The sequence below is a fragment of the Eleutherodactylus coqui genome, chromosome 8 (genome assembly GCF_035609145.1).
Source record: "Eleutherodactylus coqui strain aEleCoq1 chromosome 8, aEleCoq1.hap1, whole genome shotgun sequence".
Lineage (NCBI taxonomy): Eukaryota > Metazoa > Chordata > Amphibia > Anura > Eleutherodactylidae > Eleutherodactylus > Eleutherodactylus coqui.
Window position 1 is genome coordinate 37,316,745 of NC_089844.1, and position 18,705 is coordinate 37,335,449.

Below are 18,705 nucleotides of genomic sequence, written 5' to 3' on the forward strand. Positions count from 1 at the left end.
CATCTTATTTGCATTCAGTGTGAAATCTGTCAGCAGTCTTGTGGCACTGCAATTACCAGTGCATACAGTCAGAACTCACACGTGAGCCCCATAGAGAGACACGACTATATTTAGAGAGACAAGACGGTATATTTGAGCAAAACCCCTGTGCATTTTTAACCCCTTGTCCCCAGTGAGCCAATATCTCTACTACATCCTGCAGAGAGGCTGCTTGTGATCGCTGATCCAGTAGAGGCAGCAACATGGCCAATGTCTATTCTATGCTCCATCGTCAAGGCCGCGACCTGCCCGACTGCAGAAGCTTCAGGGACCTTTCACGCCAGTCAGAATATTCTGCAACGGCATTCTGAAATATGCCATCCTTATATTGCGCACGACTAACTACGGATTCTGATGCGGAACTGCAGGAGTCTGCCATCTTCAATCCCACACCAAAATCCGTAGACTATTCCGTAGGAGGGTGTATTCCACAATGTAGTCTGTCCTGTGAGGTCCCCCTTACACCCATGCCGTACATTCACAATGGCACCGGTGTAAAGCCCAGAGCCAAGCCTTTTACAGAACTCTGCTCCAGCTGTCATGCCAGCTCCCTGTTTCCAGGAGAGACCCCCTTTGCTTCAAGACATCTAGCAGATGCTCTAAAGATGAACCAGCGGGGACTTCTGTTCCAGCAGTTGTAAAAACTCCCACTAGGGGGTTCTGCAAGAAAGTTGATACGCTGATGTTCTTAATAGTTTCTATAGGGCACAAGATGTTCCTTCATCAGGTTGGGCTGAAGGCTTCACCTTCACAACCTTCTTTCTATGTTGCAATGAATCTAATATGAAGCAAGTTTGTCATCAAGGAGGAGACCTTTAACAGAGACCATTTGCAAAGAGAAAAATCACAGAATTACAAGTACAGAATATTTCACAAGTCAAAAAACACTTTATAATCTTATAAATATGAATTGAGTATTTTTTTAATCATTCAGTGGATCCCATTCAGTCCAGGGCAGTAACAGAGGGGTGTCATCCGCTGCCATCCACCACACACATGACCGTCACCAGGGATATAACATGTGCCAGCCCACAGTGAATGAAGTGACGATGCTGACGGAGCGTTAACTCCTTCAGGCATTAGGGGACGTGAAAAACTTTTCGGATTTCTTCTGTAACTCATTCTTGTTTGCAGACTCGATCCTGTTAATGAGAAGCTGAATGAGAAGACAAGCAGGACTGAGGGCGCCCACCCACTGGCGTTTGCGATTTTCGTGCGTGAAAAACGCAGCGTTTCCGGCGCGTTTTTCGCGGCATTTTCCGTTAATTTACATTGACATTCATGGGTGCAAGAAAAAAAAAAAAACGCCAGTGGGTGGGCGCCCTGAAGCTGATCACATCCCATTGTTAAAGGGACAGTAAGGGCTCATTCCTACGTGGGCGATTTCACCACATATTATGCAGGCCATGAATAGCGTCAATGAAAATACCTTGCTTTTCACTGATCTATTCAGATTAGCGTATATATGCGCATGAAAAAGATGGCAGCATGCTCTATTTCACTGCGTGTTACGCATGTACAGCCCTATTCTCAATGGATGGCGTATTCAATGCTGTCTAAACACAATACTATGTGTAAAATAAACAGACAAGTCACATTGCGCATGACGGCATACGGGAGATACGCAGTCATGCACCATCGCTGTCATATGGGTCGATAGCCGGCTCACACGGTGGTAAAATGGGGATTGTCCGTTGAAGATGTAAAATGGCTGCAGGTATCCTGTTGTGGAATGCCCGCAGCGATTCTAAGAAAGTCGGAAACTAAAAGGGAGCCGACTTGGCTACATTTTCGCTTTGGAGACCTCAGGAATTCAACCCTTGTATTTCAAGCGCCAAATACCGCAGCATGAAGAGACCATGTGCAGACAGAATCTGTTTCCGAAAAGAGACACAGATTTGTCGCTGCACCATTTGAAGGAGGTTTCTAAACTCTCCACATGGCTTGTACTGTAAATGCAACAAACTCAAGTTCTAGGCCCAGAGGGGGTGCTGTGTTGGGAGGAGCGATTATATGCAGGGGTGTATAAAAACCCACATGAAGAAAAGGAGTTCGCGCTCAAATGGATCAAGTAGCGGTCCGTTGGGTGGACAGCAAGGGAATGTGGGGAAAGTATAAAGATCATACAACCAGACTTTCCCTGCACTTTCAGCCCATTACGTTAACTTCTTAAGAGCCCCTATGAACTAAAGGGAATCAATTGCATGCGTGTTTTTGCAAAAGTGGAAAGATCTTTAAAAAATAAACAAAAAAAAAAAAACAAACACATTTGTATTGTCTTAATTGTATTATCATCTTTTCTAGAATTTTCTCTTTGGATTTCAGTGTGTTCATTTTATTGCACAGCTAGTTATGGTTGAGGTGATAAAAATATAAAGGTGCACAAGGGGAAAAAGTGGGCGAAATTTTTTTCCTAACATTTTTTTAATGTCCCTGTAGGCGATTGTCATGGCAATACATTGCAGTAAGTCTATACTGCATTCCATTATGGCTATTGCTAGCGAACCTATGTCATGGCATACATTAACAGTGCTGGGTGACCATTACATCCCATGTAGTTTAAATCGTTAAACTGCATCTGAAATGAAAAATGAAGCGACGTGGTAAGTCCGCTTAACTAAAGATCCACCGTTCTGTGTGAACTGCTCCTCTGCAGACGAGTGTGTCTCTATGGTAACAGACTACAACTACCCTGCACGCCTCCTCCTGCGCCCCATAAACAATCCAGATAATAGTGAGATCAGCGATACTTACGGAGACTGCGGTTTGCGTTGCAGGGCTAAGCCACCAAGTGAGGCGAGGATCTCGGGAGAGGTCACTGGGCCAAACAGCCGATCTACACAGAAAACGGACACATCGAGAGGTTATCCTGATTAAGCGCCGTACCAGACATAACTGACATAGAAAGACCCTGGAGAAGTTCAGGATTTCCACATCGGGACCTCCAGAGTATTTAATTAGGTGGAACTTTTGAAACAAACTAAGACGCAGAAAACCACAGACTGATCTGGATCTAATCTGCCAAGGAATCGCCATCCAAACTTGAGAAGCACATGTTTTTTCTTCTCCGCTTGTTGCACCCGATGGGGTAGAAGCTTTTGAGACGTTAAACAGTTTTTGATCGGCAATTTTGGTCAAGAGATGCAGTTTGTGCTAGGGTGCATTTACATGGCTGATTTTATTGTGAACGTTTCGCACATTGCAAGATGTACAACACTCACATGAAATCAGAACCTGTTTGTAACAGCATTGCCGCAAGAGAAGTCGCAAATAGACCTACTAGATGGGACATGCAACTTTTCTGCAGAAAACCCACTCATTTTCCTATTGAAAAATGGAATTTTCATTTGTGGGGAAAAAATAAAAAATAGATATTGGCCCCAGTTTCTTGGGCTGATACTGCACTTGCTTGTGCAAATGCACCCTTATTAATACTAATGGGAATCGGTCAGCTCATTAATGGGTCCTACCTGAGCACAATCTATAATAGGATCAGGAATGCCATGTCAGATTATAGGCTGTGTGAGGACGAAAGCCACATACCATGAATACCATGGACTCCTGCATCTAGTACCAGCACAGTGCAAAGGAACTAATCCTGAGTCACATCCTACTCCAGAGCTGCGCTCACTATTCTGCTGCTGGAGTCACTGTATACATACATTACTTATCCTGAACTGATGTCGAGTTACATCCTGTATTATACTCCAGAGCTGCACTCACTATTCAGCTGGTGGAGCCACTGTCTACATACATTACTTATCCTGTACTGATCCTGAGTTACATCTGCATTATACTCCAGAGCTGCACTCACTATTCTGCTAGTGGAGTCACTGTGTGCATACATTACTTATCCTGTACTGATCCTGAGTTATATCCTGTATTATACTCCAGAGCTGCACTCACTATTCTGCTGGTGGAGTCACTGTGTACAAACATTACTTATCCTGTACTGCTCCTGAGTTACATCCGTATTATACTCCAGAGATGCACTCACTAGTCTGCTGGTGGAGTCACTGTGTACATACATTACTTATCCTGTACTGCTCCTGAGTTACATCCATATTATACTCCAGAGCTGCACTCACTATTCTGCTACTGGAGTCACTGTGTACATACATTACTTATCCTGTACTGACCCAGAGTCAGTCTGTATTATACAACTGCTGGCTGATACTGGAAGCAGTCAGCCGCCAAATATAAAGGATGGGGGTGGGAGAAAGATTTTCCTACAGCAGACTATAGTACAGGACATGGTGTGTAAAGACTTCCTACAATGCAAGCTCTTGGAGAGACTGAACGAACATAATTCAGCTCTGAAACCTGCATGATTGTGAATGCAGCTCTAGATAGACAATTACAGAGAAACTGAGCCATGTGGGCTGTATAACATCACATAGAAAAAGGGTGGTGACAACCTGCTGAGAGGCTGAAGACCCTTTACTCCGGGGAATCGTTTAGGTCCCACTCCACAGATTTTCTCCTTGGTCCCAATTCTGTACAGAAGGGTAGTTGGTAGTACATTGTTTTTCATAAACATAAGGAAGTTTTGGGAACCCTTGACCCTTACTCCTCAGACCCACCTTGTCCCGTGCTCACAGAGTCACAGTTTTGATTCTCCTGATCGTTGGACAAGAACCGATTCCAGAAGCTGGACGGCACCGAGAGCAGCAGAGACATCACCTGATGACAAACCTCAAAGTAAGCCATGGAATCAGGACAATGTAGGGAGGAGAATCAGTCACCGACCTTGGCTTGTCTGGGGGTGTCCGTCATGATTACTAGGGCGGTGGGGTTTGGCACAGAATGACCGACGATTGTAGGCCCAAACACTCGAGACAAATTCATCTTATCCATCTTACATTCCGGACTCCGCATCACTCTGTGGAAGAGACAACCATGATCCTGGCCAAAGCTTTAAGGGACATCTCTGTATGTTGAGTGTCATGTGCACTTTAGGATTTGTGACACCCAACATATAGACGACATCACAAACATGAGCTGCAGTCGTACCGAACTCCAAGCTGGAAGAGTCACTTGTGATCTGCAACCAAATATGCATCAGATTCTTTGTGACGGTCGTGTCATGGTGGCTTTGTGTGTAGTAGAGCGACCTCACCAACATGACTTGCAATGTAACATGACTGACCCTTATGCCTCAGAAGTACCCCCAGTCTTAACTAGTTAGTGTCTCCTACCTGGAAGCTCTCAGTCTCCCTTCTCCATTCGCTAGGTAGGAGTGCGGCTGTATTGGAGGATGTGTTGGGAATCACACATTACATGAACCTGCCTCACAAGAGGGTTCCATTTTTAATACTTTGAGAAAAAAAAAAAAATGTATACATCTGGTTTCTGAAAACTCTTGACATTGCATAATGGGGCTCTGGGTGCTGAAATAGTTATGGGTCAAAAGAGAAATGCTGATGGCTACCAAAGGTGTTGGGGCATTTAGTGCTGCAAGGTCATTATTGTTAAAGGGGTTGTCCCGCGCCGAAACGGGTTTTTTTTTTTTTTTTTTTTAACCCCCCCCCCCCCCCCGTTCGGCGCGAGACAACCCCGATGCAGGGGTTAAAAAAACAACCTGCACAGCGCTTACCTGAATCCCGGCGGTCCGGCGTCTTCATACTCACCTGCTGAAGATGGCCGCCGGGATCCTCTGTCTCCATGGACCGCAGGGCTTCTGTGCGGTCCATTGCCGATTCCAGCCTCCTGATTGGCTGGAATCGGCACGTGACGGGGCGGAGCTACACGGAGCCCCATTCAGAAAAGAAGAAGACCCGGACTGCGCAAGCGCGGCTAATTTGGCCATCGGAGGGCGAAAATTAGTCGGCTCCATGGGAACGAGGACGCCAGCAACGGAGCAGGTAAGTATAAAACTTTTTATAACTTCTGTATGGCTCATAATTAATGCACAATGTACATTACAAAGTGCATTATTACGGCCATACAGAAGTGTATAGACCCACTTGCTGCCGCGGGACAACCCCTTTAAGGTTCTGGCTTTTTATCTTGCCACTTGATAATTTAATCCCAGTTGTTAGAGGGGTTGTCTGCCCTCTTTCCCACTGATGACCCATGCTCCACTTCCAGGTCAGGATTGGATGCGATAACCTGACTAAGAGAAACAAGAAAGCTTTCAAATAGAACATGGGGAGGGAAGTGAAAGGCCAGGTAAAAATATACAGCTAATTAATACATTTGAGAACCTTGCTATTACAAGTAGAAAGAACACAGACAAAAAATTCAGAAGGCAAGTAGAGGAGCAAGAGACACCGATCACAAACTAAAATGTTTCGGCACAAGACGTACAGAGCATGGGAAACAAACAAGGAGAACTGGAGCTCCGAACACAGGAAGAGAAATATAAGGTCACAGGCATCAGGGAAACTTGGTGGAATGATACACATGATTGGAATACAAGGCTTGAAGGATACAACTTATTTATAAGAAACAGACCTAAAAAAAAGGGGAGGAGGTATTACATTGTATGTGAGGAAAGCATTCATCTGCACAGAGATTCAAGCTTCAGAGCATGGTAGTTCTGTAGAAACTGTTTGGGTAAGAATACAAGGAGAGAACAGAAAGGACACCATTGTAGGCATTTACTATAGCCTGCCTGGACAAGCAGAAGATATGGATGAACTCTTTCTACATCAGATGGCCAAGCTCTCTAAAAAGCACAACATCGAGATTCCCAACAAATGCCTGGATAGGTAAAATCTCCCATGATCCCTCTCAGGTAAAAGTAATGGATCCAACAAATTCTTATCCGCTCTCACTGACAACTTGATCTTCTGAAAGGTAGAAGAGAAAACAAGGGGATCTGCTATCTTGGACCTACCGTATATACTCGAGTATAAGAAGAAAAAAAAAAAAAAAAAAGCTGAAAAAGTACCCCTCGGTTTATACTCCTCGCGGCTGTGTCCCCGGGTGTGCCACAAGTCGCTTCAGACTTCTCCCTGCTGTCGTCTCCATGGCTCGGTTTCCAATTCCCCGGCCATCAGCGCTGTGTAATTAAGGGCTGTGATTGGCTGGCGCTCAATCATTCAGTGAATATCACTGAATGGCTTTGATTGGCCAGCGCTCGATCCAATCACAGCGCTGATGGCAGGGGAAACCTAAAACTGAGCCAGGGAGATGACAGCGGGGAGAAGTCTAAAGCAGCTTGCAGCACCGCCGAGGACACAGCCGCCAGCAGAGGCGTGAGTATTGCGGTTTTTTTTTTTACCTAGTATATACTCAAATATAGCTAGGCTTATACTCGAGTCAAGACGTTTTACCAGGATTTTATGGTAAAGTTTAATTACCCGACTTATACTCGGGTCGGCTAATACTCGAGCATATACGGTAATTCTTACCAACAGGGAGGGAATGGTTGAGGAAGTAAGGATGGCTGGGTCCTTAGGAGGCAGTGATCATTCAATCCTTGGATGTTGGATAACAAGGGGAGGAAGCACATAGTAAACAGCACCGTTTAGTTTTCTGCATGCATTTATGTGGGAATCCAAGCGATAATCATCCTGTATAAAGGGGTCATTAGTTTTACTGTTTTAATTCCATGTAAATTGGATTTCCATCTATTGGTATCAACATTGGATGCTTAAGAACCTGGGGCATCTCCATATTCTACTCTTAGATTTTCTACGAGCACTTTTCTGATACAGAAAAACTTGAGGCCGCACGGCGCTTAGTTGAGCGCTTTTGTCCCTCGTTTCGGCAGTCGGTCCTGGCACCTTGACCTCCACTGATCAAAAATTTGGATGCATCATTATGACTTGTCAGAATGTTCTTGAAACCAGATCTACACGTTAAATACATTTAGAGAAAACCCCACAAAAAAAGTCTAACCCACCCCCCCCCACACACACTCTAACCCACCCCCCCCCACACACACTCTAACCCACCCCCCCACACACACACTCTAACCCACCCCCCCACACACACACTCTAACCCACCCCCCCACACACACACTCTAACCCACCCCCCCACACACACACTCTAACCCACCCCCCCACACACACACTCTAACCCACCCCCCCACACACACACTCTAACCCACCCCCCCACACACACACTCTAACCCACCCCCCCACACACACTCTAACCCACCCCCCCACACACACTCTAACCCACCCCCCCACACACACTCTAACCCACCCCCCCACACACACTCTAACCCACCCCCCCACACACACTCTAACCCACCCCCCACACACACACTCTAACCCACCCCCACCACACACACTCTAACCCACCCCCACCACACACACTCTAACCCACCCCCACCACACACACTCTAACCCACCCCCACCACACACACTCTAACCCACCCCCACCACACACACTCTAACCCACCCCCACCACACACACTCTAACCCACCCCCACCACACACACTCTAACCCACCCCCACCACACACACTCTAACCCACCCCCACACACACACTCTAACCCACCCCCACCACACACACTCTAACCCACCCCCACACACACACTCTAACCCACCCCCACACACACACTCTAACCCACCCCCACACACACACTCTAACCCACCCCCACACACACACTCTAACCCACCCCCACACACACACTCTAACCCACCCCCACACACACACTCTAACCCACCCCCACACACACACTCTAACCCACCCCCACACACACACTCTAACCCACCCCCACACACACACTCTAACCCACCCCCACACACACACTCTAACCCACCCCCACACACACACTCTAACCCACCCCCACACACACACTCTAACCCACCCCCACACACACACTCTAACCCACCCCCACACACACACTCTAACCCACCCCCACACACACACTCTAACCCACCCCCACACACACACTCTAACCCACCCCCACACACACACTCTAACCCACCCCCACACACACACTCTAACCCACCCCCACACACACACTCTAACCCACCCCCACACACACACTCTAACCCACCCCACACACACACTCTAACCCACCCCCACACACACACTCTAACCCACCCCCACACACACACTCTAACCCACCCCCACACACACACTCTAACCCACCCCCACACACACACTCTAACCCACCCCCACACACACACTCTAACCCACCCCCACACACACACTCTAACCCACCCCCACACACACACTCTAACCCACCCCCACACACACACTCTAACCCACCCCCACACACACACTCTAACCCACCCCCACACACACACTCTAACCCACCCCCACACACACACTCTAACCCACCCCCACACACACACTCTAACCCACCCCCACACACACACTCTAACCCACCCCCACACACACACTCTAACCCACCCCCACACACACACTCTAACCCACCCCCACACACACACTCTAACCCACCCCCACACACACACTCTAACCCACCCCCACACACACACTCTAACCCACCCCCACACACACACTCTAACCCACCCCCACACACACACTCTAACCCACCCCCACACACACACTCTAACCCACCCCCACACACACACTCTAACCCACCCCCACACACACACTCTAACCCACCCCCACACACACACTCTAACCCACCCCCACACACACACTCTAACCCACCCCCACACACACACTCTAACCCACCCCCACACACACACTCTAACCCACCCCCACACACACACTCTAACCCACCCCCACACACACTCTAACCCACCCCCACACACACTCTAACCCACCCCCACACACACTCTAACCCACCCCCACACACACTCTAACCCACCCCCACACACACTCTAACCCACCCCCACACACACTCTAACCCACCCCCACACACACTCTAACCCACCCCCACACACACTCTAACCCACCCCCACACACACTCTAACCCACCCCCACACACACTCTAACCCACCCCCACACACACTCTAACCCACCCCCACACACACTCTAACCCACCCCCACACACACTCTAACCCACCCCCACACACACTCTAACCCACCCCCACACACACTCTAACCCACCCCCACACACTAACCCACCCACACACACTAACCCACCCACACACACTAACCCACCCACACACTCTAACCCACCCAAAAGAACTGTCTGCTTCGTGTCAAACGTCAACGTATTGGAAGACAGTTGATGCGGCAGAGGTCCTGAGCAGTTGATCCCTGCTGAGCTACTATTTATGGCTTATGCTGAGGCACACTCATTAATGGGAAGCATTACCTGTACAGGTGCAGGATGAGAAAGGCCAGCGTGTCTTTATTAGCAGAGGGCAGAGCGTGAACAGTCTGACAGATCTCACGTTTGCTCTCACATACATCAAGAATATCTACACGCAAAAGACAAAATATACATTTAAAAAAAAACCTATTCTTTTCTGTAAAGTTGTTAAATTCTAATTTTTCAGTTTCATTATATCCCTTTGTGTAACACTTGAGTAGCAACCAATATGGCCACCCAAACCACCAGAGCGGATTCCTGTCCTTCTGTCTGATAAAAAAAAGGTGTCTGAAAGGTGGGCGACAACCATTACAGCTCCCGCACACCCTTCCGAAAGCGTTTGAGCCTTGACTGCTTAATTCAGCATCTTTCATTCAGGAGTTTGGGAACGCTGGACCACCACCCCTGTGGGAGCTGCAGTAGCAGCCATATTGGTTGTCAGCTGTTCTAGTTACAGATAAAATTCTATTTAGTTGTTCAGTTGGTTGTCCACTGCTTACCAATTGATCAGGCAGCAATGTCAGGGTTACCAACTCCGGCTACTGTAATGGGTATGCTTCCACCTCACACCCCCCAACAGACAGTTTGGTGGGGTTCCTCAGTGGCAGATCCCAATGATCAATTGGTTATGACAAATCTTGCTAACATGCATTTGATAGTTAAGAGGTGGACAAGCCCTTAAAAATGTTGCACCAAGTTATTCCCCATTCATAAGATAAGGGGTTAATAGTTGATCCGTGAGGGCCTAACTGCTGAGACTTCAGCTGATCTCAAGAACAGGGGTCCTTACAAGGGGTGCAGTAACCCCACTGTAAGGAGGATATTTAACGGAGCGCTGGTCGTGCAAGCACTCCATTCACTTCCACTGGGGCTGCCAGGACACCCGGGCGGCAAGCACTCAAGTATTTCCATCAGCCGCATTGAGATGAAGGGCTTCCCTACCACTTGTTCAGCCAGTGCTGCATTCATTCTGATGTCACTATAGGGGTAGAAGAGACCCCTGGAGAAATAGGCAGAAGGGGGCACTGTACCCCTGTTTTGGAGATAGACGGAGTTCCCGGGAGAGGGGATAACTTTAAACCATGGTACAGCATCTTTAATATTTATTGAGGAGAATGTTGGTCACTACCATCCCGCCGTCTCACAGACCCCCGTATTCTGGACTTACCAGCAGCTTCCAGGAACTGTGAGTGCAGGGCGAAGGTGAGGAGAGGCTCGCTCAGGTTCCGCAGGAAATCCTTCAAGACGCCGCACACCGTGTGAATATCTTCTTTTGCCAGCTGATGAGACTTCACTTTCCCATTGAGAAGCTTCTGTTTCAGTTCCTTCACTTGCCGGTCACAACCAGAAATGCGATAGAGACCTCGCTGGTGACAAGGGAGTCCATTACATCTACACAGGACACTACAGTAATCAAATACATGCAACATATCCCCATATATCACATCTAGTGATAACACTGCACATTTTAGATCTTATTCCATTAACTGGTTAAAAGTTCATGTTTTTGAGAAACCTGGGTGACAACCAATATGATTGTTATAGCTGCCAGTGGGTTGTTACACAGCTTTTCCAGATTGCCGAGTGGATAGAATACAACCTGCTCCTTGCTTCTAGGTAGCCTGAGACACAACCGCTGCGAGGATCAGAGCTGCAAATGCTTCACTGACAGACTTCAGGTTACATAATAAGCTTATTTCTGCCAGTAGCCTCCACTAGGGGGAGCTCAACGTATACAAATCCCAATTAACTCAAAATAGAATTCCAAGGTGGACATTCCCTTTAGACCCAAGTTTAAGAGCATGAGGGTTATACCTCCTCAGGCCCTTCTTCTCTATCTCATTTACACACTGAATCACCAGATTGGGCACCATGGGAGACGTGGCAGGAGCGAAGTCCAACAGCAGCACCTGAAAACATGACACCAAACAGGTTACAGACCTCAAAACGTTAAGAGTTCAGAATCATCTTCCCCGATTACCCCACTGGAATTGGTGATGGTCACCTGTCCTTTTTTTGGCGCTGTGCTCTGGCAGGGCAGAGGGGTGGAAGGACACAACTTGGAGCAGAAGTTACGACATTCTGGATGTATCAAAATCCGACAGTTTCTGCACTTCATGGCCATTTTTCCAAACCGGGTCTTATGCCTGCAGACGGAGCACTGCTCAGCCCGGATCACCTGCAGACAATTCGGTATGGCAAAAAAAAAAAAAAAAAAAAAAAAAAAAAAAAAGGGGGGGGGGGGGGGGGGGGGAGAGATATTATATAAGCTCTGCACTTGCCACAAAATGAAGTGTGTGATCAACCATGAACACCATATTTGTACTCCAGAGCCACACTCCCTCTTCTGGTGGAGTCACTGTGTGCATACATTACTTATCCTGTACTGATCCCAAGTTACATCCTGTATTATACTCCAGAGCTGCACTCACTATTCTGCTGGTGGATGTCACTGTGTACATACATTACTTATCCTGTACTGATCCCGGGTTACATCCTGTATTTGACTCCACCAGCAGATAGTGAGTGCAGCTCTGGAGTATAATACAGGATGTAACTCAGGATCAGTACAGAATAAGTAATGTAGGTACACAGTGACATTACATATCCTGTACTGATCCCGAGTTACATCCTGTATTATACTCCAGAGCTGCACTCACTATTCTGCTGGTGGAGTCACTGTATACATACATTACTTATCCTGTACTGGTCCCGAGTTATATCCTGCATGATACTGTGTGAGTCTAGGTTTTTTCCCCAGGAAAATACCACTGGTCACTCATGTGCAGGATCGGTCATACAGATTGATCTGCTGGGGTCCACCCCTCAGGACCCTGCCCAATCAGAGCAGGCCCAATGGGAGTGGATGCCCCAACCAATGTAGTGGCCAGCGCTTGTAACTGAAGATGCTGCCCTCACTGATGAGAGCTGATCCCGCAGTTAGAAGCTGTGGCCACTACACAGGAGTCAGAACAGAAGCTGATGCTCCAACTACTATGTATTGTGGCACTAAAAGCGGCGTCTGATTAGCTGAGCGGAAGACCACAGGCAATCAACCAACGGAGACCTATACAGAGGATATATCAATAGTAATTCCTTGGAAAATGCCTTTAAAGGAAACCTGTTGGCTCAAATATGCAGGCGGCGCGTTCTAGAACAGAAGAGGCCGAGCAGATTATATACATGATTACTACAAATGACCTTTCTAATATGAAACCCCCCATAACTCCCGTTTAAGGACACCGATACATAAATTGGTTGCTATGGGCAACAAGGACATCTTGCTGGTAGACAGTTTTGCTAAATGAGGCCCAAAACGTTTTATTCTACCATAGTGGTCACTAGGGGGATGTAACCGGAAATGGCTGACAGAGGAGTGCTTTGTGTCCTTGATTTTCAGATCTAACGGTAGGTTTGAAAATGTTGCACATTAATAAAGTTTGCTAAAGATCCCCCCAGCAGGCGCACAACTTGTAAGTGGTAATCCGATTAAGGAAAAACAGCTGTGTCAGTAAGCAAAAAGTCATCCGGCTGTCTACCAGTAAGCAAGGAAACAGGGGAGCGCCCGTGTAAGATCCACACAAAGTACTCAGAAATCCACCATTAGTAAGCAGAGAATTGGACGTCTGTCCGCCGACTGAGCGGAAGATTCTGTGCAAATGATTCATTACCGATTAGAATAGTTCCCGGCACCGAAACCAGCCGACAAAGCGCGGCTGCGTTCTTTCTGCGAGAGTCCGCAGACTGTAATGAGAAGCGGTGGTTTCACAGAGTCTTTAGTGTTTAGTGATGAAGACGCATTCCAGCTTTCAGGCCAACGTAACGTCTTAATCTGATGGAGGGCGAACCTACCCGTCTACGTGGAGCGTACGGGCGACTCCTCCAAGGGGATTGTGTTTTGCGCTGTAACCTGCAGGAAAGTCTACGGCCTCTTTTTCCATGAGGACGCTACAGATATGGCTTCTGCCGCAGCCGGAACAGGAAACCCCAGGTTTCTTCTTCCAACAGAACACCCCATTCAATACCCCCTTCATTTTAAGAATGAAGTTAAAAAGGGAGCGATGACTACCAGACAGATGGGTCGGCCGCCAGGACGTATCACAGAAGCCATTGCATCAGTCAATCATGACTAGGTGTATGGCAGTAAACTGACTACAGACTCCTTGTATGTGCAGTGGCAGGGGGTCACACTGATCACCTCTGAGGGGAAAAGCATATTTCAGGATGTGCAACAACACAGTTTGTTGCCATTCACATCAAAGTTCTGTATCCGAGTGTCATTAAACATGAGTTATGAGTAGAGATGAGCGAGCACCAAAATGCTCGGGTGCTCGTTACTCGGGACGAAATTATCGCGATGCTCGAGGGTTCGTTTCGAGTAACGAACCCCATTGAAGTCAATGGGCGACCTGAGCATTTTTGTATTTCGCCGATGCTCGCTAAGGTTTTCATGTGTGAAAATCTGGGCAATTCAAGAAAGTGATGGGAACGACACAGAAACGGATAGGGCAGGCGAGGGGCTACATGTTGGGCTGCATCTCAAGTTCACAGGTCCCACTATTAAGCCACAATACCGGCAAGAGTGGGCCCCCCCCCCTCCCAACAACTTTTACTTCTGAAAAGCCCTCATTAGCAATGCACACCTTAGCTAAGCACCACACTACCTCCAACAAAGCACAATCATTGCCTGCATGACACTCCGCTGCCACTTCTCCTGGGTTACATGCTGCCCAACCCCCCCCCCCCCCCGCACGACCCAGTGTCCCCAGCGCACACCAAACTGTCCCTGCTCAGCCTTCAGCTGCCCTCATGCCACACCACCCTCATGTCTATGTATAAGTGCGTCTGCCACAGGAAAAGCAGGCACACACTGCAGAGGGTTGGCATGGCTAGGCAGCGACCCCCCCCATAAAAGGGGCGGGCTGATAGTCCACAATGCTGTACAGAAGCAATGAGAAATCCAATCCTGTGCCACCTCCATCTGGAGCTGCACACGTGGGCATAGCAATGGGGAACCTATGTGCCACACACTATTCATTCTGTCAAGGTGTCTGCACGCCCCAGTCAGACCGCGTTTTTTTATAAAAAGTCACAGGCAGGTACAACTCCGCAATAGGAATTCCGTGTGCACCCACAGCATGGGTGGCTCCCTGGAACCCACCGGCGGTACATAGAAATATCCCATTGCATTGCCCAACACAGCTGAGGTAGTAATGTCGTGCTTAATGCAGGTGGGCTAAAAATTCATTTGATTACACTGTAGGTGAGGGCCCACAAAAATTGCTGTATCAACAGTACTAATGTACCTGAAAAAAATTGGCCATGGCCAACCAAGAGGGCAGGTGAAACCCATTAATCGCTTTGGTTAATGTGGCTTAAGTGGTAACTAGGCCTGGAGGCAGCCCAGTTTAACGAAAAATTGGTTCAAGTTAAAGTTCCAACGCTTTTCAGAGCATTGAAACATCTAAAAATTGTTTAGAAAAATTATGAGTGAGCGTTGTGGCCCTAAGAAAAATTGCCCGTTCAGCGTGATTACGTGAGGTTTCAGGAGGAGGAGCAGGAGGAGGAGGAGGAATATTAGACACAGATTGATGAAGCAGAAATGTCCCCGTTTTGGATGGTGAGAGAGAACGTAGCTTCCATCCGCAGGTGCAGCCTACGTATTGCTTACGTATCGCTGCTGTCCGCTGGTGGAGAAGAGAAGTCTGGGGAAATCCAGGCTTTGTTCATCTTGATGAGTGTTAGCCTGTCGGCACTGTCGGTTGACAGGCGGGTACGCTTATCTGTGATGATTCCCCCAGCCGCACTAAACACCCTCTCCGACAAGACGCTAGCCGCAGGACAAGCAAGCACCTCCAGGGCATACAGCGCTAGTTCAGGCCACGTGTCCAGCTTCGACACCCAGTAGTTGTAGGGGGCAGAGGCGTCACCGAGGATGGTCGTGCGATCGGCTACGTACTCCCTCACCATCCTTTTACAGTGCTCCCGCCGACTCAGCCTTGACTGGGGAGCGGTGACACAGTCTTGCTGGGGAGCCATAAAGCTGGCCAGGCCCTTAAAGACTGTTGCACTGTCTGGGCTGTACATGCTGCTCGATCTACGCACCTCCCCTGCTACATGGCCCTCGGAACTGCGCCTTCTGCCACTAGCGCTGTCGGATGGGAATTTTACCATCAGCTTGTCCGCCAGGGTCCTGTGGTATAGCAACACTCTCAAACCCCTTTCCTCTTCGGGAATGAGACTGGGAAGGTTCTCCTTATAGCGTGGGTCGAGCAGTGTGTACACCCAGTAATCCGTAGTGGCCAGAATGCGTTGAATGCGAGGGTCACGAGAAAGGCATCCTAACATGAAGTCAGCCATGTGTGCCAGGGTACCTGTACACAACACATGGCTGTCCGCACTAGGAAGATCACTTTCAGGATCCTCCTCCTCCTCCAGCCATACACGCTGAAATGATGACAGGCAAGCAGCATGGGTACCGTCAGCAGTGGGCCAAGCTGTCTCTTACCCCTCCTCCTCATCCTCCTCCTCCTCCTCCTCCTCCTGAACGCGCTGAGATATAGACAGGAGGGTGCTCTGACTATCCAGCGACATACTGTCTTCCCCCGGCTCTGTTTCCGAGCGCAAAGCGGCTGCCTTTATGGTTTGCAGGGAACTTCTCAAGATGCATAGCAGAGGAATGGTGACGCTAATGATTGCAGCATCGCCGCTCACCACCTGAGTAGACTGATCAAAGTTTCGAAGGACCTGGCAGATGTCTGCCAACCAGGCCCACTCTTCTGAAAGGAATTGAGGCGGCTGACTCCCACTGCGCCGCCCATGTTGGAGTTGGTATTCCACTATAGCTCTACGCTGCTCATAGAGCCTGGCCAACATGTGGAGCGTAGAGTTCCACCGTGTGGGCACGTCGCACAGCAGTCGGTGCACTGGCAGATTAAAGCGATGTTGCAGGGTGCGCAGGGTGGCAGCGTCCGTGTGGGACTTGCGGAAATGTGCGCAGAGCCGGTGCACCTTTACGAGCAGGTCTGACAAGCGTGGGTAGCTGAAGGGGAAGGGGAAGGGGAAGAGGCAGAGGCTTTAGTGGAAAAAGCATACACCGCCGCAGATACCACCACCGAGCTGGGGCCCGCAATTCTGGGGGTGGGTAGGACGTGAGCGGTCCCAGGCTCTGACTCTGTCCCAGCCTCCACTAAATTCACCCAATGTGCCGTCAGGGAGATGTAGTGGCCCTGCCCGCCTGTGCTTGTCCACGGGTCCGTAGTTAAGTGGACCTTGCCACTAACCGCATTGGTGAGGGCGCGTAGAATGTTGCGGGAGACGTGGTCGTGCAGGGCTGGGACGGCACATCGGGAAAAGTAGTGGCGACTGGGAACTGAGTAGCGCGGGGCCGCCGCCGCCATCATAGCTTTGAAGGACTCCGTTTCCACAACCCTATACGCCAGCATCTCAAGGCTGATAAATTTGGCTATGTGGACGGTTAACGATTGAGCGTGCGGGTGCGTGGTGGCGTACTTGCGCTCCAACACTTGCGCTAGCGACAGCTGGACTGTGCGGTGCGAGACATTGGTGGATGGGGCCGAGGACAGCGGAGGTGAGGGTGTGGGTGCAGGCCATGAGACGGTTGTGCCTGTGTCCTGAGAGGGGGGTTGGATCTCAGTGGCAGGTTGGGGCACAGGGGGAGAGGCAGCGGTGCAAACCGGAGGCGGTGAACGGCCTTCGTCCCACCTTGTGGGGTGCTTGGCCATCATATGTCTGCGCATGCTGGTGGTGGTGAGGCTGTTGGTGGTGGCTCCCCGGCTGATCTTGGCGCGACAAAGGTTGCACACCACTGTTTGTCGGTCGTCAGGCGTCTGTGAAAAACTGCCAGACCTTAGAGCACCTCGGCCTCTGCAGGGTGGCATGGCGCGAGGGTGTGCTTTGGGAAACACTTGGTGGATTATTCAGTCTGGCCCTGCCTCTACCCCTGGCCACTGCACTGCCTCTTGCAACCTGCCCTGCTGATGCCCTTGCCTCCCCCTCTGAAGACCTGTCCTGAGTAGGCGTTGCACACCAGGTGGGGTCAGTCACCTCATCGTCCTGCTGCTCTTCCTCCGAATCCTCTGTGCGCTGCTCCCTTGGACTTACTGCCCTTACTACTACCTCACTGCAAGACAACTGTGTCTCATCGTCATCGTCCTCCTCACCCACAGAAAGTTCTTGAGACAGTTGGCGGAAGTCCCCAGCCTCTTCCCCCGGACCCCGGGAACTTTCGAATGGTTGGGCATCAGTGACGATAAACTCCTCTGGTGGGAGAGGAACCGCTGCTGCCCAATCTAAGCAGGGGCCCGAGAACAGTTCCTGGGAGTGTTCCCGCTCCTGAGCAGGTGTCATTGTAGTGGAGTGAGGAGGCTGGGAGGAAGGAGGAGCAGCAGACAGAGGATTCGGATTTGCAGCACTGGACGGCGCAGAACTGTGGGTGGATGATAGCTTGCTC

General features: G+C 49.3%; 1 protein-coding gene across 1 annotated transcript in view; it reads right to left on the reverse strand.

The window, feature by feature from the left end:
* Positions 1 to 870: 870 nt before the first annotated feature.
* Positions 871 to 18,705, reverse strand: part of LOC136576313 (rac GTPase-activating protein 1-like) — a 47,943-nt gene continuing 30,108 nt past the window's right edge. Inside the window, exons 10-17 of the mRNA XM_066575506.1 lie at positions 12,238 to 12,411; positions 12,051 to 12,142; positions 11,401 to 11,603; positions 10,236 to 10,341; positions 4,789 to 4,921; positions 4,623 to 4,722; positions 2,794 to 2,875; positions 871 to 1,181 (exon numbers count right to left, since the gene is read on the reverse strand). Coding sequence (XP_066431603.1) covers positions 1,112 to 1,181; positions 2,794 to 2,875; positions 4,623 to 4,722; positions 4,789 to 4,921; positions 10,236 to 10,341; positions 11,401 to 11,603; positions 12,051 to 12,142; positions 12,238 to 12,411 — 960 coding nt within the window. The 3' untranslated portion in view covers positions 871 to 1,111. The remainder of the gene's footprint in view (positions 1,182 to 2,793; positions 2,876 to 4,622; positions 4,723 to 4,788; positions 4,922 to 10,235; positions 10,342 to 11,400; positions 11,604 to 12,050; positions 12,143 to 12,237; positions 12,412 to 18,705) is intronic.